At 44.6% G+C, this 21526-nt stretch overlaps 1 protein-coding gene across 3 annotated transcripts in view; it reads right to left on the minus strand.

Annotated features, from left to right (window-relative positions):
* cep192 (centrosomal protein 192) overlaps positions 1 to 21526 on the minus strand; it is a 203953-nt gene that overhangs the window by 150777 nt on the left and 31650 nt on the right. For all 3 annotated transcript variants that reach the window (XM_072468422.1, XM_072468423.1, XM_072468421.1), the window contains 6 exons: positions 19609 to 19756; positions 18807 to 18955; positions 16348 to 16500; positions 14260 to 14407; positions 6125 to 6414; positions 5881 to 5991 (listed from right to left, as the gene is read on the minus strand). In XM_072468422.1, the coding sequence (XP_072324523.1) occupies positions 5881 to 5991; positions 6125 to 6414; positions 14260 to 14407; positions 16348 to 16500; positions 18807 to 18955; positions 19609 to 19756 (999 nt within the window). The remainder of the gene's footprint in view (positions 1 to 5880; positions 5992 to 6124; positions 6415 to 14259; positions 14408 to 16347; positions 16501 to 18806; positions 18956 to 19608; positions 19757 to 21526) is intronic.

Raw genomic sequence — 21526 nt, forward strand, 5'->3', positions numbered from 1 at the left:
TCAGTTCCTCCCTCATGCCCCTGTAGTTACCTTTATTTAACTGTAACACCTTTACATCTGATTCTACCTTCTTTCTTTCAAATTGGAGATTGAATTCTACCATATTATGATCACTGCCTCCTAAGTGCTCCCTTACTTTAAGATCTTTAATCAAGTCTGGCTCATTACATAACACTAAGTCCAGAATGGCCTGTCCCCTCGTGGGCTCCATCACAAGCTGTTCCAAAAAGCCCTCCTGTAAACATTCAATGAATTCCCTTTCCTTGGGTCCACTGGCAGCATTATTTACCCAGTCCACCTGCCTATTGAAGTCCCCCATGATCACTGTGACCTTGCCTTTCTGACATGCACTTTCTATTTCGTGGTGCATTTTGTGCCCCCGGTCCTGGCCACTGTTAGGAGGCCTGTACATAACTCCCATTATGGTTTTTTTGCCTTTGTGGTTCCTCAACTCTACCCACACAGACTCCACATCATCTGACCCTATGTCATTTAGTGCTATTGATTTAATTTCAATTAAATCAATTTCCTAATTAACAAGGCAACCCCGCCCCCTCTGCCCACCTCCCTGTCTTTTCGATAGGTTGTGAATCCCTGGATGTTTAAATGCCAGTCCTGAACCCCCTGCAACCATGTCTCTGTGATGCCTACCACATCATACCTGCCAGTCACAATCTGGGCCACAAGCTCATCTACCTTGTTCCGTACACTGCGGCATTTAAATATAGCACCTTTAATTCTCTATTGACCGTCCCTTTTTGTTTTCTTAGTGTGGTGGACCTTGGTTTACTGAGCCTTTCCATACACTGTCATATTTTGTGGGATGGGGACTATCGTAACCTCTCCTGAGTTTTGTCTTTTCGTGCTTTTTTGTATTCCTAAGCAGCTACGCTTCCCACTGATTACTTCACCTCTTGGTTCCCTGACTTTCCCTTCCCCCCCAATCTTTAGTTTAAAGTCCTATTGACCACCCTATTTATTCTTTTCGCCAGAACACTGGTCCCAGCTCGGTTCAGGTGGAGACCATCCCAATAGTATAGGTCCACCCTGTCCCCAAACTGATGCCAGTGTCCCATGAAAAGGAACCCCTCTTTCCCACACCACTCTTTCAGCCACGTGTTAATTTCCCTGATTCTTGCCTCCCTATGCCAATTTGCACGTGGCTCGGGCAGTAATCTGGAGATTATGACCCTTGAGGACCTGTTTTTTTTCATTTGAATCCTAGCTCTTTATAATCTCTAAACAGGTCCTCTTTCCTAGACTTGCCTATGTTGTTGGTACCATCATGGACCACAACAACTGGATCCTCCCCCTCCCTCTCCAGTATCCTTTCAAGCCGGTCAGAGATGTCTCGCACCGGGCAGACAACATACCATGCGGGACTCTTTATCCTGCTCACAAAGGATACTATCTATCCCCCTAATAATAGAATCCCCTACAACTACAATTTGCCTATTTACATCCTCCCCTTGAATGGCCTGCTGAACCATGGTGCCTTGGTCAGCTGACTCATCCTTCCTGCAGCCCTGTTCGCCATCCACACAGGGAGCAAGTGCCTCATACCTGATGGACAGAGTCAAGGGCTGAGGCTCCTGAGTTCCTGACTGCTGGTTCCCTTTACCTGCCTGACTTGCAGTCACACCCTGCTGTCCCTGGCCACTGGCAGGATTTAAACTACTTACTCTGATAGGTGTGACTGCCTCCTGAAACACAGTGTCCAGGTAAGTCTCCCCCTCCCGGATGTGCCTCAGTGTTTGAAGCTCAGACTCCAGCTCATCAACTCTGAGCCGGAGCTCTTCGAGCAGCCAACACTTACTGCAGATGTGGTCGCTGCAGCTCGCAATGGGATCTGCCAGCTCCCACATCAAGCAGCTCAAGCACATCACCTGACCAGCCATCACTAATTAATTAATTAGTTTAATTTAAGTTTATGAGTTTAGCTGTGTTTTTTTTTAAATTTGGGGCAGATTTGCTATCAACCACTCAGATCACAGCTTCCCTCTGACGTCACTTTTGGAAAAAATAACAACTGGAAAACAGGAAGTTACCGTTAGGTTTTTATACACAGAGACTGCTCCTCCTCCTCCGAACGGCTCCCGAAATTAGACCCGAAGAAAGAGAACGAACAAAACAGTAGGGGAAAAACACCTTTTCCCACTCTTCACCGAATTACCTCATTGCACCAAATTACCAAATTCTCACTCAGTCTGTATCTCTCTCACTCAGGCTGTGAGTCCTTGACCTGCGCAATGCTTACTAATGTGCGCTTTCTGTCTGTCTTTTATACAGACGTTAGGATGACTCACACTAAAACTTCAAAGAGAAGAAAACAATGTGTACCTTTGTGCCCCTTAACAGGCCTCAGGTGACTGCCAGATAACTGCCTCTCAGCAATTAGGGTGGGTGCAGCTTCAGCCAATCAGACACTAATCTACACTGCACTTTTAACTGAAAAACAGCAAAATTAGATTAACCACTTACCTTTCCTGGTTACCTCACTGCACCAAATTACCAAATTCTCACTCGGTCTGTATCTCTCTCACTCAGGCTGTGACTCCTTGACCTGCGCAATGCTTCATGAGTGGGTTCTTCCCGGATGTGAAGGACAAATGTGATTGGTGCCATGGAGCCTCAGCCAACCACACCCACAAGTTCTGGTCTTGCCCCAGACTTGTCGGGTACTGGGCGTCCTTCTTTGAGGCCGTGTCCAGGGTTGTGAGAGTGAAGGTGAAGCCATGCTAACTTGTGGCGGTCTTCGAGGTATCAGAGCAGCCCGAGCTCTACATGGGAGGGGGCCTGACGTCCTAGCCTTTGCCTCCCTGATCGCCTGCCGGAGACCCCTGCTCGGTTGCCGATCGGCAGCACCACCCAAGGCTGCAAACTGGCTATCAGACCTGGTGGAATTTCTCAGGCAGGGGAAGATAAAGTTCGCCATCCGTGGGTTGGACTCCTGCTTGGTCGGTGAGCGGCAGAACCACGCAAGGCTGCAGGCTGACTGTCCGACCTGGCGGAATTTCTTCGGCAGGGAAAATAAAGTTCACCATCCTTCGGTCAGAAGAAGGCTTTCACAGGACATGGAAGCATTCACCAACTTGTTTCAGGACCTGTTTGTAGCCATCAACCAATAAAGTAGGGGGGGGGGGGGGCACGGGACAAGTCACGGAATAAGGAGGGGGGGGGGGGGGAATGAATGATTGCACTCAAAAAGAATCTGGACAGGCAGAAGAGAAGACAACTGCAGGACACAGGTCGATGCCGAATTACTGCCTGAACTACAATGTACATAAATAACTGTAAATACGTGTTTTGGCCATATCTGGCCCTGTAAAGTTGGCAATGAAATTTGAAAAAAACCCCAAAAAAGATATTTTTTAGAAAAGCTAAAAGGCCCCAAAACAAAAAAGAGTCTAGAACAAAATTGGGAGCCTTTCCTGGAATGCTAGAAACAAGAATAAAATGCTGAGACTGAAAGCATGTGTATCAGAATAAACATACCATTTTAAGAATTGTGGGATCATGAAAATGGTAATGAATTTAATATGCAGGCTGTTTGGCAATAATAATGACATAGGAAAGATTATTGTTTGCAAATGTCATTAAGAGCAGTGCAACTTTCTACAAGGATGTTCAAGTGTAATACCACCACTCTCCTAACCACAGCATGGGCAAACATAATTTACTATCAAAGTTGTTTCATCATTTTACTGATGGGAATAGTCCCATTAGATTGGAAGTTGGCAAATGTTACACCAGGAGAGAAAAAACAGTGAACTACACTCAGGCCAGTTAACATCAGTGGTTGTGAAAATGCTGGAATCTATTAAGGAGTACGGTATTAGAACAAATCAACGTGGTTTTAATGAAGGAACGCTTGTTTAACAAATCTGGCTTTTTTTGACTCATAGATAAAGGTTAACCGATAGGTGTAGTATACTTGGATTTCTAACAGGGATTCGATAAGGCCTCATGGAGTTGGGGTAACATATTAGTATGGATAGGGATTGGTTAACAGACAGAAAGCAGAGTGGGTATAAACAGGGTATTTTCATGTTGGCAGACGGAGTGCCGCAAGGATCAGTACTGGGTCTTCAGCTACAAGCTATATTAATTACTTTGATGAAGAGACAATGGGTGTGAGTGACCGGCCTCGTTGCGCCTGACTCGGTGACGTGATGAGGCTGTAAAATCTCACGCGAGGCACCTCACAGGATTTCTGATACTTGGAATGCCTCACGGGATCGCGAGAAAGACCCCGCTACTTGGCTGCAAGAATAGAAGAGCAATTTTTCTTTTTAAAAAGTGAGGAACTTGTAAGTGTTGATAGAACCATAGAATTCCTTCAGTGCAGGAGGCAGCCATTCGGCCCATTTAATCTACACATCTTCTGAAAGAACATCGTACCGAGGCCCACTCCCCCGCCCTATCCCTGTAACCTAACCTGTACATCCCTGGACACTAAGGGACAATTTAGCATGGCAATTCTGCCTAACCCGCGCATCTTTGGACTGTGGGAGGAAACAGGAGCTACAAGAAACCCATGCAGAGATGGGGAGAAAGTGCAAGCTCTTTTGAGTGTACAGTCACCCAAGGCCGGAATTGAAGCCGGGTCCCTGGCACTGTGAAGCAGCAGTGCTAACCACTAATGTCCAGATATTTGGTTGTGCTCATACAAAGATGTCCAGATATTTGGTTGTGCTCATACAAAGAATACAAAGTTAGTATGCAAGTACAGCAAGCAATTAAGAAGGCAAATGGCATATTGGTCTTTATTGCAGGGGAATCGGTTTATAAGGGTAAAGCAGTTTAGGTTTTTATGAAACTACAACTGGATTACAATGTGGAGTTTTGCCCTTCACATTTAAGGATATATTTGCATTGGAGGTGGTACAGTGATGGTTCACTAAATTGAATTGAGTAAATAGGGCTTATATTTTCTGGAGCTTGAAAGAGTGAGAAGAAAACACACAGGATTCTGAAGGGCTTGATAAGGTTGGTGCCAAGATATTGTTTCCACTGATCGGGGAATCTAAAACAAGGGGGCACAATCTCAGGATAAGGGGAAACGATCATTTATGATTGAGATGAAGAGAAATACCTTCACTCAAAGGATTGAGAATCTTTGAACCTAAAGGATCATGGATGCTCCATTGTTGAATACATTTAAGACTGGGATAGACAGATTTTGGGTCTCTCAGGGAATTAAGGGATACGGGGATCGAGCAAGGAAATGGAGTTGGAGCTCAAGATTAGCCGTGAACACTCTGAATGACAGAGCAGGTCCGATGAACTGTGTGGCCTACTCTTTCGACCAGTTTTAATATTCACCATTTGGAGGTGTGGAGTCTGACCAGCATCTTCTCCTCCCTGCCACAAAATGATTGCAGGGATACACAACAATCGCAGCTTTGAGAGCTCAGATTTCAGAAACAAAAAAAGCAGAAGCACCAAGCCACGAATATAAGATGCATGCATTCAAACCCTGGCCTGCAGCTGTTGTTTCATTCTCAAGATTTTCCTCATTAGCTGTATTATTGAATACATAGGGAACAACTTCTGCAAGGCAGCTTTTGATATAGTCTAAAACCAAAAACAGAGTCCAGCAAATGCTTAATACAAGTCCTCACGGGAAGGAGGATCTTTGTCAGAGATATAATGCTATGAAGCTCTCATACACCAGGACACGCGGCAGATTAGTGTGCCCAGAGCCTTCATTCCTACTATTTCCGCCTTGCATAATTCTCTCACTCCATTTATGTCTTCGAGATCGGCCATAAGTTAACCTTCTTTGAAGTCAGACATTGATGTTACATCAAGTCGGTAGAAATTCCAAAGTGATTTAAATATTATAACAATCATTGTCTTTGAATGGGCTTCACTTACTGCAGCTTCGTGGCGATGAGTTGAAATTCTTCTGGAGGATAACTTGAGGGCTCTTCCAGGAATAGTAGTAATGACTTTTCCATTGCCTATTGGACCTAAACGACCCTCTGTCTAAAAGAGAAGATAATTACAGCATTAGAAGCAGTACATAACTAAATTGCATTCTACGATTATGCACATTTAAACACAGCAACTCAAATCTAGAGCGTTCATTAGGTTGAAAAAACTGTTTTTACTTTCTTACCTCGTTCTGATCAGCAATAAACTCTCCACTCCCTTCTAATGGAACTGTACTGTGTGCTTGATCTTGTCCAGCAATATTCCTATCCACTATTCTGGGACCTCGCAAACTATCATATGTTGCAGTATTAGGGGGAACAGTTGTTGTACTATCATTGTCATCTTCTTCTCCAGCTATATTTCTGTCCACTATTTCACATTCCCACCGATCATCATACGTTGTAGAATTAGAAGGAACTGATATACCGACATTTCCATCTTCTTCATTCCCACTGCTACCATCCCCTCCGTCACCTGCAAAATTGCAAAGTTGTATTAAGTGTAAATTCATGCACAAACACTAATAGTTTATACAAAGTAAGACAAGTAGATCATCTTGGGGCAGCACGGTAGCACAGTGGTTAGCACTGCTGCTTCACAGCACCAGGGTCCTATGTTCAATTCCCAGCTTGGGTCACTGTCTGTGCGGAGTCTGCATGTTCTCCCATGTCTATGTGGGTTTCCTCCCACAAGTCCCGAAAGATGTGCTTCTTAGGTGAATTGGACATTCAGCCCCTCGAGCCTGCTCTGCTGTTTAATAGGACCATGGCTGATGAGATAGGAACCTCAAATCTGCATCCCTTCTACCTCTGATAACCTATCACCCCTTGCTTACCACCTCTGCTTCCACAACCTTGTTATGAAGAGAGTTCCAAAGACTCATGACCCTCCAGAGTCAAAAATGTTTGCCCCCTCCCCCCCCCCCCCCCCACACCCCCAGGAAACAACATCCCTACATCCAATCTGTTCAGCCGGTCACATTTTATATGTTTCGATGAGATCCCCGCTCACTCTTTTAAATTCCAGTGAATGGAGACCCAGATGACTCCATCTCTCCTCATGTTACAATCCTACCATCCCAGAAATCAGCCTGGTCAGCTGTACTCCCTCCATAGCAAGTATATCCATGAACTGGCAAGGAGACTAAAATCGCACACAATACTCCAGTGGTCTCATCAAGGCTGTGCACAGCTGCAGCAAAAAATCCTTGCTCCTCTACTAAATTCTTCTTGCAATTAAGGCAAACATACCATTTGCCTTCTTAACTTCTTGCAGCACCTGTGACTGGTGCACAGACACCCAGGTCCTTTTGTATGTCAACATTTCCCAATCTATTCATAATTTAAAAAATACTTTGCCATTCTGTTTCTCCATCCAAAGTGAATAACTTCACATTTATTCATGTTATACTGCATTTGCCACGTATTCATCCACTCACTCAACTTGTCTAAATCACTTTGAAACCTCTTAACATCCTCAACATTGGGTGACTGCGTGAAATGAATGAAAATCGCTTATTGTCACAAGTAGGCTTCAAATGAAGTTACTGTGAAAAGGCCCCAGTCGCCACATTCCGGCGCCTGTTCGGGGAGACTGGTACGGGAATTGAACCGTGCTGCTGGCCTGCCTTGGTCTGCTTTAAAAGCCAGCTATTTAGCCCTGTGCTAAACCAGCCCGTGGAGTTTGCACATTCTCCCAGTGTCTGCTTGGGTTTCCTCCGGGTGCTCTGGTTTCCTCCCACAGTCCAAAGATGTGCAGGTTAGGTGGATTAACCATGCTAAATTACCCTTTAGTGTCCAAAAAGGTTAGGTGGGGTTGCGGTACTTCAGCCTGTCATAGAACATACAGTGCAGAAGGAGGCCATTCGGCCCATCGAGTCTGCACCGACCCACTTAAGCCCTCATTTCCACCCTATCCCCGTAACCCAATAACCCTTCCTAACCTTTTTTGGACACCAAGGGCAATTTTAGCACGCCCACTCCACCTAACCTGCACGTCTTTGGACTTGATGCACTGTAGGAATTCTGGATTCATATAACCACCAAATTTTGTGTTATCAAGAAATTTGGAAATATTATTTGTGGTTCCCTTACCCACATCATTGATGTATACTGTGAATGGCTGGGGCATAAGCACCGATTCCTGCGGGACACTACTAGTCATGGCCTGCCGCTTCGAAGAAGATCAATTTGTGCTACCCTCAATTTCCTATCTGCTAACCAATTTTCAATCCATGCCAATCTATTACCTCCAATCCCATGAGTTTTAATTATGCATACTAACCTTTTATGGGATTTTATTCCAGTCTTAAATGGGCGACCTTTTATTTTTAAACAATGAATCTCCCACAAGAGGAAACATCCTCTCCACATCCACTTCGTCAATTCCCATCAACTCCCCTCAGGACCCACCTTGCCAATGCGCCTCAGAACGTTATATGTTTCAATCAAGTTGCCTTTCACTCTTCTAAACTCCAATGGATACAAGCCGAGCCTGCCTAACCTTTCCTCATAAGGCAACCCACCTATTCCAGGTATTAGTCTGATAAACATTCTCTGAACTGCTTCCAACACATTTACATTGTTCCTTAAATAAGGTGATCAATACGGTACACTGTACTCCAAATGTGATCTTACTCGTGCCCTCTACAACTGAAGCTTAACCTTCCTCTTTTTGCATTTTATTACTTGCATTGGCTGGGTCACCTGTATATGCACAAATTGTGAAAGGTACAGCTAAAAGCACCATACCAGCCTGCACACCACTGCTTTTCCTAAAGCAAGTGTGGACATTATGAAAGGGGTGAGATTGTGTTCACCTGTGATAACTTCAGTCTCAACCATCTGCCCACACTCACCAACTATGACGAAGTGAAGACCTCTACCACCTCTGGAACCACACCTCAGCAACAGTCTCTTTAGATACACAGGATAGTAGAGCAGAATTAAAAGGCACCTCAACAAACTTAGTCAGGAGGTCTGTGGGAAACCCAATAAATATTTTTTTTAAACTTTAAAGTAGATCACGGTCAGACTATAATACGCTCAGATGACAGCATCTGAGTATCAAGACTATGTTTGCCAAGAGGTGACAGGTGGCCTACATTCATTCAGATATCCAAAAGGATAGAAAAATGCCTCAAGTCCAATTTCCTCCATCTAATTTTGGGTTTCCAAAAGGGATGTGTTGCCCCTTCATATGCCCTAATTTGGATCAAGATGATTAAATTAAGACAACAAACAAACTTGTTCCCTCTCATCTGGAGCAGTCACACACAATTAGCTCACTGCAGGGTCCAATAATGTTATGTGATTTTCTAAGTCTGACTCATTCTGGTTGCTAGCAAGAGAAGCCTTATATGCCGATGACTTGCTGTTATACGTGTCGGAACCGAGTGTGTCCATAGGGGGAATACTGGAGCTGCTTCTGGTGTTTGGGTCTTTCTCGGGGTACAAACTAAATCTAGACAAGAGTGAGTATTTTGTGGTGTCTCGGCCGGGGGTGGGGGCTGCCATTCCGTATGGCAGGGACTCACTTTAGGTACCTGGGGGTGCAGGTTGCCCGGGAGTGGGGGAGAACTCCGCAGGTACAACATTTTAGTTTGGTGGAGAGAGTGAAAGCTGATCTGGCAAGGTGGGATGGTCTCCCTCTGTCACTGGCGGGTCAGGTACAGGCAGTTAAAATGAATGTGTTACCGCGATTTCTGTTTATTTTCCAATGCCTGCCGATTTTGCTGACAAAGTCATTTTTCAGAGAGACTGAAGGAATGATTACCTCGTTCATATGGGGAGGGAAGGTGGCCAGAGTTAGAAAGGTGCTGCTACAGAGGGGAAGGCAGGCAGTGGTTTTGGGTCTTCCGAACCTGATGTATTATTACTGGGCGGCGAATGTGGAGAAGGTGCGGAGCTGGGTCAGAGGGGTTGATTCCCAGTGGGTCAGAATGGAGGAGAGTTTGTGCAGGGGGTCGGGATTAAAGGCACTAGCAACAGCACCACTCCCAATGGGCCCGGGGAAATACTCAGTGAGTCCGGTAATAATAGCTTCATTGAGAATTTGGAGGGAGCTTCGCCAACACTTCGGGTTGGGGGCAGGGTCAAGGGAAACACCAATTCGGGGGAAGCACAGATTTGAGCCAGGGAAGTGGGATGGAAATTTTTGGAAATGGGAGGAGAAGGGGATTAAGACACCGAAAGATTTGTTTCTTGGGGGTTGGTTTGCAGGATTGAAGGAGCTGGAAGTGAAGTATGGGCTGGAGCAGGGGGAAATGCTTAGATACATACAGGTTCGACATTTTGCCAGAAAGGAGATACAGAGCTTGCCGATGGAGCCGGCCCACACATTGCTGGAGCAGGTGCTAACGACAGAGGGACTGGAGAAGGGGGTAATGTCGGCGGTTTACAGAGCTATTTTGGAAAAGGAGAAGGCACCACTAGAAGGGATCAAAGCAAAGTGGGAGGAAGAATTAGGAAAGGATATGGAGGAGGGGTTGTGGTGGGAGGTGCTCCGGAGAGTGAACGCCTCCACCTCGTGCGCGAGGTTGGGGCTGATACAGCTGAAGGTGGTATGTAGAGCACACGCTGAGGGCGAGGATGAGCCGATTCTTTGAAGGGGTAGAAGAGGTGTGTGAACTTTGCAGGGGGGGCCTCAAATCACATTCATATGTTTTGGTCCTGTCCAAAACTGGAGGATTGCTGGAAGGAGGTTTTTCGGTAATCTCTAAAGCGGTGCACGTGAAACTGGACCCGGGCCCTCGGGAGGCCATATTCGGGGTGTCAGACCAGCTGGAATCGGAAACGGGTGCGGAGGCAGATGTTGTAGCCTTAACCTTGTTGATCGCCCGAAGGCAAATCCTGATGGGATGGAGAGCAACCTCTCCAACCTGTGCCCTGGCGTGGTGGTGGTGGGGGGGGGGGGGGGGGGGGGGGGACACCTGTTGGAATTCTTGACTCTTGAGAAGATTAAGTTTGAACTGAGGGGAGGGATGGAGGGGGTTCTATTATTCATTATGCACTTTCAAGAACTGGATAACATCGAACATTAGTTGGGAAAGGGGGGTGGTTAGGAGGGTTGGGGGGAGGGGGCCTGTGTGTGTTAATGGTGACTATGGGTGATTCCCGATTCCTTTTCGTCATTTGTTTATATGAACATGTTAACATTTGGGGTTTGGTGAGAGGGTGGGATCGTTGTTATTCATATGGGGATTGACATATTTGTTACTGGTTATTGTTGGTGGGTGCAAAATTTGGGAGAAAATGTGAAGGAGAAAAAAAGGCTTTTGCACGGTCTAGAAGGGTGGGGACAGTCAAAACCCTTGAAGAGTTTAAAGAAAGTAAGAAGGTACTTAAACGGAAAATTCGGAGGGCTAGGAAGGGAATGAAAAGTCCTTGGCAAATAGGATTAAGGTGAATTACAAAGCTTTTTATTCGTATGTCAAAAGCAAGAGGGTGGCCTGGGAAAGGATTGGACCACTTAAGGACAGTGAGGGGAATCTATGTGCTGAGCCAGAGGAAATGGGCGAGGTACTAAATGAGTACTTTGCATCAGTGTTCACCAAAGAAAAGGACTTTGTGGAAGATGATTCATGGGTAGTGTGTGTGTGGACAGCCTGGACATGTTGACATTGGATGTAGTATTGGGTCTTTTAAAAGACATTAAGGTAGATAAGTCTCCTGGGCCAGATGGGATTTACTGCAGAATACCGAGGTAAACAAGGGAGGAAATTTCTGGGGCTTTGACTGACATCTTTGTATCCTAATTGGCTACAGGTGAGATCCTAGAGGACTGGAGAATAGCAAATGTGCTGTTTAAGAAAGATAGCAGGGATAATCCTGACAGCTATAGGCCTCACATCGGTTGTAGGTAAATTATGAGAGAGAATTCTCAGGGACAGGGTTTATCCTTATTTGGAAACAAATGGACTCATTAGTGATAGACAGCATGGTTTTGTGAAGGGGAGGTCGTGCCTCACTAACTTGATCGAGTTTATTGAAGAGGAGACAAACATGATTGATGAGGGGAGGGCAGTAGATGTTGGTTACATGGACTTCAGTAAAGCCTTTGAAAAGGTGCCTCATGGCAGACTGTACAAAAGGCAAAGTCACACAGGATCAGAGGCGAAGTGGCAAGATGGATACAGTACTGGCTCAGTCACAGAAGGCAAAGGGTAGCGGAAGAAGGCCGTTTTTCGGAATGGGAGGTGGTGACTGGTGATGTTCAACAAGGATCGGTACTGGGGCCTCTGTTGTTTGTAGTATACATAAATGATTTGGAGGAAAATGTAGCTGGTCTGATTAGTAAGTTCACAGATGACACTAAGGTTGGTGGAGTGGCAGATAGTGTTGAGCAGGCATTGTCAAACTCGGGGGCACGACCCGCGGGTGGGTGTCGGGAGGGTCGCGGAGCCATCCGTCGCGGCGCTCCTGATCATGCAAATCTGCATGCAACAGCCGCAGTAGCCGGCTGTTAATAACGCCGGCTGCAAGCGGCCTTCAAAATGGCCGCGAACATGCAAAACAAATGTGGCCGCACTGCGCATGCGTGCCAGATCATCGGTGCGCATGCGCAACACTATGCACATGTGCGCTGATGATCGGGCACGCATGCACAGTGTGGCCGCTTTTATTTTTTTTAAAAGGTTGCAGCTTTTTTTTTTTTTACAAGTTCGGTGGGGGGGGTTTATTCATTTTATTTTTAACAAGTTCAGAGGGGGGTTTATTTGATAATATTTTACAGGAATAAAATGTAGAACTTTGGACAGGTGGAGACGCCATACTTTCCGATACCGGAAGGCTTCACCTTTATCCAACAGGTCCCATTGGAGGAGCATGTACAAGGGCCAAAAGGACCCAAAACCATTACCTTCATTTTTGTCAGCAGCAAAGAAGGGAAGAGAAAATAGTGGGTCACGCAGGTCGGCCGGCGTGGGCCGCGAAGGTCGGCCGGAGTGGGCCGCGAAGGTCGGCAAAAATGGGTCCCCGGAAAAAAAGTTTGAAAAACACTGGTGTTGAGGATTGTCAGAGGACATAGATAGGTTGGAGACTTGGGCAGAGAAATGGCAAATTGAGTTTAATCCAGACAAATGTGAGGTAATGCATTTTGGTAGGTCTAACATAGAGGGGAAATATACCACAAATGGCAAAACTCTTAAGAATATAGAAAGTCAGAGAGATCTGGACTTGCATGTCCACAGATCTTTGAAAGTGGCAACACAAGTGGACAAGGTAGTAAAGAAAGCATACGGAATGCTTGCCTTCATTCGATGGGGCATTGAGTATGCAAACTGGCCAAGACATGCTACAGTTGTATAGAACCTTGGTAAGGCCGCACTTGAAATATTGCACACAATTCTGGTCGCCACACTACCAGAAGGATGTGGAGGTGTTGGAGAAGGTGCAGAGGAGGTTTACCAGGATGTTGCGTGGTCTGAAGAGTGTTAGTTATGTGGAGTGGCTGAATAGACTCGGAATGTTTTCATTAGAACGACGGAGGGTGACCCGATAGAGATCTACAAAATTATTTGGGGGGAGGGGGGCGCGGCATGAGTAGAGTGGATGGGCAGGCACTCTTTCCCAGGATGGAGGGGTCAGTCACCAGGGGGCATAAGCTTAAGTTCCGTGGGGCAAAGTTTTTGAGGCAGGTTTTTAAAAAAAAAATTATTATACACAGAGGGTGATGAGTGGCTGGAACCCGTTGCCAGGGGAGGTTGTGGAAGCAGATACATTAACAGCGTTCAAAAGGCATCTTGACAAATACATGGATGGGATGGAAATAGAGGGGAAATTGCACTAGGAAGTGCTGAGGGCTTTGGCCAAGGGTGGCATCATGACATGTACAGGCTTGGAGGGCCTAAAGGCCTTTTCCTATGCTGTATTGTTCTTTGTACATGGAAAAAGCACTACCACATGCAAAAAAAACACTCGCACTAATGTCAGGATAAACACTACTTTATCTAAAGCTAAAACAGGAAAATCATCCAGTCACAATAAACCACAGTGAAGTCCAAATGTGGATCAGATCAGGGGGTGATATCAAAGGCAGTATGGACCAAAAGAACTCATTGTACTGGCTCGCAACATGAGACTGTAAAAGCACAATTGCCAAGACACCTTGAACAGAAATGAAAATGCTACTAAACATTTCCAACCCAATTTGACCTCAGTATAGAAAACTCCATTGATTGCCAAAGGTTTCCAAAAATAACTAAAGGGATAAGGAAAGCAAAACATTGTCACAATTACACTTGCCCTACTTTAGTTAGGTATCATCACAATTGCATGAAAATTGATAATGTAACAGTTTTACACGCAGTATTGTGCTTACCCACAACTGGAGAGTTTATGACCTGACCCTCTGCTGATCTTCGGAATTCAAATCCAATGTCATTTAGTTCATCAAGTGGTCCAATGGACTCATCAGAACTACCACCTTCTAATCCTGGCCGAAAGCTGGGATGATTGCTCTCTCCAAGCTGCATTGAAAATTAAGATAACAAGTTGATAATTAGTATTTTGAAGGTTCCTACATTGTTTATTCAGCAAATACACTGCTTGCTGTATTATTGCAATATATAAATGAAAAATATTCATGTTCAATCTCCATTTTATACGAAGATAAATTGCAATTCATGTGTCAGGACACCAAGTAAGCACAGGGTTACACCCACCTAAAACCATCTGTTATATGGCCCATCACTATTTACCATCCAGGTTCACACAAGAAGCTACGCAGGCTGGTAGTATTTGTTAAACTATACCTCAATGTGAATCACAGCTTGGAGAAATTTTCCAATGTTTAAGAACACAAGAGATGGAAGCAGGAGGAGCCGCTATGATCCATCAAGCTTGCTCCGCCACTTAACATGATCATGGCTGATCTTGGTATTCAACTCCACTTTCATGCCTCTCCTCACATCCCTTGGTTCCAGAGTCCCAGCCTTAAACATAGTCCAGTACGTCCAGTAGTCCATTCTTCAATGTTCAAAATTTTCCATTTCAGAGAAACCACTTTTCATAAGATCACCCCAGTCCAACGCCGGCATCTCCACATCATGGCTACCATTAAACATAGTCAACAAAGGAGCATCCACAAACTCTAGGGTGGAGAATTCCAGAGATTTGCAACCCTTTTGAAGGAAGTAATTTCTCCTAATTTGAGTCCTAAATGATCGGCCCCTTAGCCGGAGACTGTGCCAGTGCTGTAGATTCCCCAGCCAGGGGAAATAATCTCTCAGGGTCCATCCTGTTAGGACCTGTTCAGAATCTTAGGTATTTAAACGAGATCACCTCTCATTCTCCTAAACTCCAGAGAATATAACACCCAATCTACTCCGCCTCCAATCAAAGGACAATTCTCTCATCCCATGGACCAATCCTCTTTGCCATACTGCCCCAAATGCATGCATATCCTTCCATAAATGTGGAGACACATATAGTCCTTCAGGTGTGGTCTCATCAAAGCCAATTTGTAGCAATATGTCCTTATTCTAGTAATCATTTGGGCAAATAAGATATATCAATCATGACAGAGCAAATCCACTGGGCAAAATTAACCTAAAATGATATGAAACTACATTTTGTTTAAACATTAAAAGGTTATGTAGGATACAGCTGTTCCCATTTTCATTTGTTTCCTCAACAATTTTCTCTCAAAGGTGTGCCCTACAATTGAAGTGACTATCATTCTCATAGGCATGCACACATGCATTGCCATTTTTCCACATGCTTAAACTCGGGCATGTGGCATCAGTTGTAGCACTTTACCACTGCTGAGAGAACACAGCCTAGACTGGAAATCAAATCAGAGTCCTTTCTGATCTGTAATGCTTTGCTACTTACGGTAAGCTTAATAAACCATTGGCAGCAGAAGTTTAGGATAACACCAAAAGCAAAGGCAGGAAAATCACAATTGAATTTAACTCTTGGTTACAGGCATACGTAACGCTTAGACTGTATCTTTCCATTGAGATTTTATATTTGAAGGTAGTCTTACTCAAATACCAGAATACACTTTCTATACGAACCCTAGTCTTTATTTCCCCTTTTTTCTGGTCAATTTACTTTTTCCATATATAACCTTTTGTGACTTCCTGGCCTTAATATTTTGGAATTGATCTCTACAATGCATTTTAATAAATTATCTGACCCCAAATGTATCTAAAACTCCAAAGCTATAGATTTATAGAGCCACAACTGGTCTTAAGGTTCAATGGATGTTGATAAGTGTACTCACTTCTGATCTACAGAAGTCAATGTAATGATTAATCCCTACCAATTCAATTTTTTGGTGACTTCAAACAAAGTAGTTTCAAAGATTTGCACAAAAACACAAACTGAAATATAGTTTCATTTATTCCCCCACATAATCTAGAAAATACGTTTTTTTTTCAAAAGTATAATAGAATCTACATACCAATTGCCTTGAAGAACTGGACAGCAGTAACTGTCCTTGCAAAGCACTCTGTTGCTGGACAGCCTCTAATTCATCTTCTGTATCTGTACCACTTGATGGTGCAGAATCCATTCCAGTGGCCGCTTGTCGAACAGGGGGCATCTGAAAATCACTCTGCAACATTGCAAACAATTCTTCAATGTTCAAAATTTTCCATTTCAGAGAAACCACTTTTCATAAGATCAAGAATACAAAACTATGAAACATGCAAGTGCTCCTTCTTTTATGTTTATGAAGTCCAATTATTAGCTTCTAATTCCACTCAAGTGCAGATTGTCAATCCTTATGCATTTCAACCCCATGTCTCCCACAAAATGGATAAATATTGTGCAACTATGTTCATCTCAGTTTCTTGAAAATCAATGGGTTTTGCAGATAAACGTGCGAGGATGAATGAGTTGTAAATCAATGACAACTGGAGGTTTTGTCGACCTCTGACCCAATTCTAATTCAAAAATATCCAGGTACAAGGTTTAGCTACCCATTACTGTAATTTAGCACCTAGGACTCTGGGTGTTGTTTGCTTATATTACCTTTCAAGTGTGGTCACAATTATAATTCCTTGATTGCAAGTATTCTGCGATGGTGAACAACATGATACAAATGTAAATTTGAGATTTACTGCACAATGGTCAACTAACTGAGTGGTACTGAGATTCATGAACTGGTCAAAAATAATTAGATACTAGGATATGCTAGGTAAAATACTCTATCTTGTTCTTACCAACCATTAAATATTAATAGGCCTTCCACCTGGCTAATTGAAGAGTTATATAGGGGCTGGTTTAGCACACTGGGCTAAATCGCTGGCTTTTAAAGCAGACCCAGGTAGGCCAGCAGAACGGTTCAATTCCCGTACCAGCCTCCCCGAACAGGCGCCGGAATGTGGCGACTAGGGGCTTTTCACAGTAACTTCATTTGAAGCCTACTTGTGACAATAAGCGATTTTCATTTCATTTCATTGATAGCTAGACATTATATTGCAGCTAGTTCAGTCGGTTTGTACCTGGAGATATAGCCGTCAAGCAAACAAAGTTGAAGACTTTGCAATCACCTTTGGTTAGAAATACCAACTGAATGATCCTTCTTTTTATTTAATTTAAAGTAGCCAATTCTTTTATTTTACCAATTAAGCGTAAATTTAGCATGGCCAATCCACCTACCCTGCGCATCACTGGGTTGTGAGGGTGAGACCCGCACAGACACGAGGAGAATGTGCAAACTCTTCAAGGACAGTGACCCGGGGCTGGGATCGAACTCGGGTCCCCGGTGCCGTGAAGCAACTGTGCTGACCACAGTGGATGATCCTTTTTGGCCTCATCCTAATGTCCCTATGACATTAGATGGTAGGCTTCAACTAATTCAATTGATTCTACAATTCATTTCAGTTTTTCTAAATTTCACATTTTGGGCTTTCTGAATTAGTTGCACTTACCAAAGGCTAACAGGAAAGAATAGTTACTGTATTAACAGGTGCCATTATTTAAAGAAATATTCAATGACGTAAATGTTACCATATAGGTGTATTATGTTTTATTGGACAAGCCTAAAACAACTAGTAATTTAAGTTTCTGTCTGAGAACTAGTAATTTAAGTTTCTGTCTGGGCATTTCAAATATAGAAATCTAAGATGTTACTGGTGAATCTGAATCTTAATTATACCAATTATTAGGGCAGCACAGTGACGCAGTGGTAGCACTGCAGTCTCACGGCGCCGAGGTCCCAGGTTCGATGCCGGCTCTGGGTCACTGTCCATGTGGAGTTTGCACATTCTCCCCGTGTTTGCGTGGGTTTCGTCCCCACAACCCAAAGATGTGCAGGGTAGGTGGATTGAACAAACTTAAATTGCCCCTTAATTGGAAAAAATGAATTGGGTACTCTAAATTTATTTTTTTAATTATACCAATTATACCAAAGGCCAGAACATTGGCCTCTTCAATCCCCATGCCTCTTCAATCCCCTGGATCTTCCGACATCCCGAGTGCGACTTCTGGACTCGGGACCACCTCCATCCCCAGCATCTCACACATTACATCTGCAAATCCCTGTCAGAACCATTTCAACTTTGGACACGCCCAGAAAAAGTGGATGTGATTGGCAGGCTGCACCGCCACACCTATCTTCTACCCCCTCAAAGAACCTACTCATCCTTGCTACCGTCATATGCTCCCTACGTATTACTATAAACCGGATGAGGCTTAACCTCGCACATGACAAGTGTTTTTTTTTTTTTTTAAAAGTCCAGTTATTTTGGGACAAGTGTTCCTATTGATTCACACAAAGCTAAATAAAAAGGAAGCTGTCATGTTGCATCTGGAGTTCATGAAAACTGAGATTCATGAACTGGTCAAAAATAATTAGATGCTAGGATATGCTAGGTAAAATACTCTATAAGCACTGGTAGGGCTGTTGTGTTTTACCTGTTGCCATCTATTTTCTTGAAGTGCAGCTTGGACTTCAGGGAGTTCTTGTCCTTCAGTGTGACCTCTCTTCATTCCTGGTGGGACCAACTGTTTGAAGTAAGCTTCCAGTCTATCATCCCGAAATGCCTCAGCATCAAATTCATCATCTGTTAGAATTGAAGCATTATTAATTTTTGTGCAGCAAATTATATGTATAGCGCAACATTGTAAATCAAAATATGCCACTGAGCCGAGACGTGGGCAGAGGCCCTACGGAGAGGGAACGCGGCCTCGTCGTGTGCGAGGTTAAGCTTCATCCAGTTAAAAGTAATTAATAGGGCGCATATGACAGTGGAGGTGGTCCCGAGTCCAGAGGTCGCACTCGGGATGTCAGAAAATCCAGGGGATTGAAGAGGCCGATGTTCTGGTCTTCGCCTCCCTGATAGCCCGGAGACAGATTTTGTTTGGGTGTCGGGACTTGGAGCAGCCTAAAGTAGGGGTGTGGGTGGGTGAGGTGGCGGAATTCCTGAAGCTGGAGAAGGTCAGGTTCGTCTTGAGGGGGTCGGTGGATGGGTTCACTCCGAGTTGGAAGCCGTTTATCGATTTCTTTATGAAGGTTTAAGGGATCAGTGGGGGAGGGGGAAGAGTGGGTGTTGGTTGGTCACAATGCTGTTTGGTTGTCCTTCTGCTTTTGTTTGTTTATATGAAAATGACTTGATAAAATATTTTTTCAAAAATCTTTTTACCAATGAAACCTTATGTTTAACTACTGTACTTGCAGTCACTGGGGAAAACAGGACAACATCACCGTGCACCGTACCCGTGGACGGGTCTTCCAAACTTGCCAGTGACAAGAGCCTTTCATCTTCTAACAAACTCGCTAGGCTGTCGCTGTATCGTCTTAAGCTCAAATCCTCATCTGTTTGTTTTGTAGCAGGGAAGTTCCCAGGTTCCTTTCTGCCATCAACCTGGCGATGTACAAGACAACTATTACAAAATCAGGATTAGTTCTAGAAAAATGCATAAAGAGTGAATGGTCGTGAAATTTGTTCTGAGCATTGGGTGTTTGTGGGGGGTTTGCACATTCTCCCCGGGTTTCATCAGGGTGCTTCAGTGTGTTCCCACAGTCCAAAGGTGTGCAGGTTAGGTGGATTGAACATGATCAATGCATGGGATTAGAGGGATAGAGCAGGGGAATTGGCCTAGGTAGAGTGCTTTTTCGGAGTGTCAGTGCAGACTCGATGGGCCAAATGGTCTCCTTCTGCACTGTAGGAATTCTGTGAGGCTTGTAACTAGCTATCTTGCTCACTGCTAGAGGTGAGCTACTAAAATTATATAATTGATGTATATGACAATTTAGTGCTAATAATACAAATGAAATTCAAAGAGTTTAAAAGATAGAGGTGACACAAAAAGAGAGTTAATATAGTATGAAAACGACAATGAAAAATTGTAAAGGATTTTATAAATATCAGACTAAAAGGATAAATTTGATCAAGATGAAAAAGGAAACTTCGTGGAGATCAACAGCACAAGGCTGTGAAGGCCAAATCAATGTCTTTAAGACAGAGATAGATAGTTTCTTGATTAATAAGGGGGTCAGGGATAACGGGAAGGCAGGAGAATGGGGATGAGACAAATATCAGCCATGATTGAATGGCGGAGCAGACTCGATGAGCCGAGTGGCCTTATTCTGCTCCCATGTCTGATGGAAAGATGCTAAATTAGTGTTTTCTAACTAAATGAGAGATAGCAGGAATAAAGGAGTACAAGAGCACCAGAATGAGACATTCAGATAGAACAAAGATTATACATTAAGATGGGTGATGGTCTTAATAGGTAACCACTGTTTCCATATCTCCAATCCAAACAAATCTATTACATTTTTTTTTGAAAAAGTTCCGACAGTGCAGGAGGCCCATTGAGTCTGCACCGACCCTCTGAAAGATCACCCTACCTGGCCCTCTTCCCCACCGTATCCCTGTAACCCCACCTAACTGCACATCCCTAGACACTAAAGTGCAATTTATCGTGGGCAATCCACCTAACCTGTTCATCTTTGGAATGTCGGAGAAAACTGGAGCACCTGGAGGAAACCCACACAGACATGAGGAAAAAGTTCAAACTTCACACAGTCACCAAGACCGAAATTGAACTCTGGTTTCTGGCACTGAGGCAGCAGTGCTAAGCACTGTACCACCGTGCCGCCCATTGATTCTAATGTGTGCCCTGTAGCCAACTTTTTATCCTTACAATCATATGCAGTTTGATACTTTGCACCTTAATGTCAATCTAACTCAAAGAACAGGGGCGAGATTCTCCACAATCGGCGCAATGTCCGCCGACCGGCGCGAATCAGTCCGGCATCGCGCCGCCCCAAAGGTGCGGAATTCTCCGCATCTTGAGGGGCTAGGCCCGTGCCGGAGTGATTTCCGCCCCGCCGACCGGCAGGAAAGGCCTTTGGCGCCGCGTCAGTTGGCGCGGAAGTGACTTTGACGTGCGACGCATGCGCGGGAGCGTCAGCGGCCGCTCACGGCATCCCCTCGCATGCGCAGTGGAGGGGGTCTCTTCCACCTCTGCCATGGTGAAGACCATGGCGAAGGTGGAAGGAAAAGAGTGCCCCACGGCACAGGCCCGCCCGCGGATCGGTGGGCCACAATCGCGGGCCAGGCCACCGTAGGGGCACCCTCCGGGGTCAGAGCGCCCCGTGCGCCCCCCCCCTCGCCTTGTCCCGCCGT

This window comes from Scyliorhinus torazame, chromosome 11 (assembly GCF_047496885.1).
Source record: "Scyliorhinus torazame isolate Kashiwa2021f chromosome 11, sScyTor2.1, whole genome shotgun sequence".
NCBI lineage: Eukaryota > Metazoa > Chordata > Chondrichthyes > Carcharhiniformes > Scyliorhinidae > Scyliorhinus > Scyliorhinus torazame.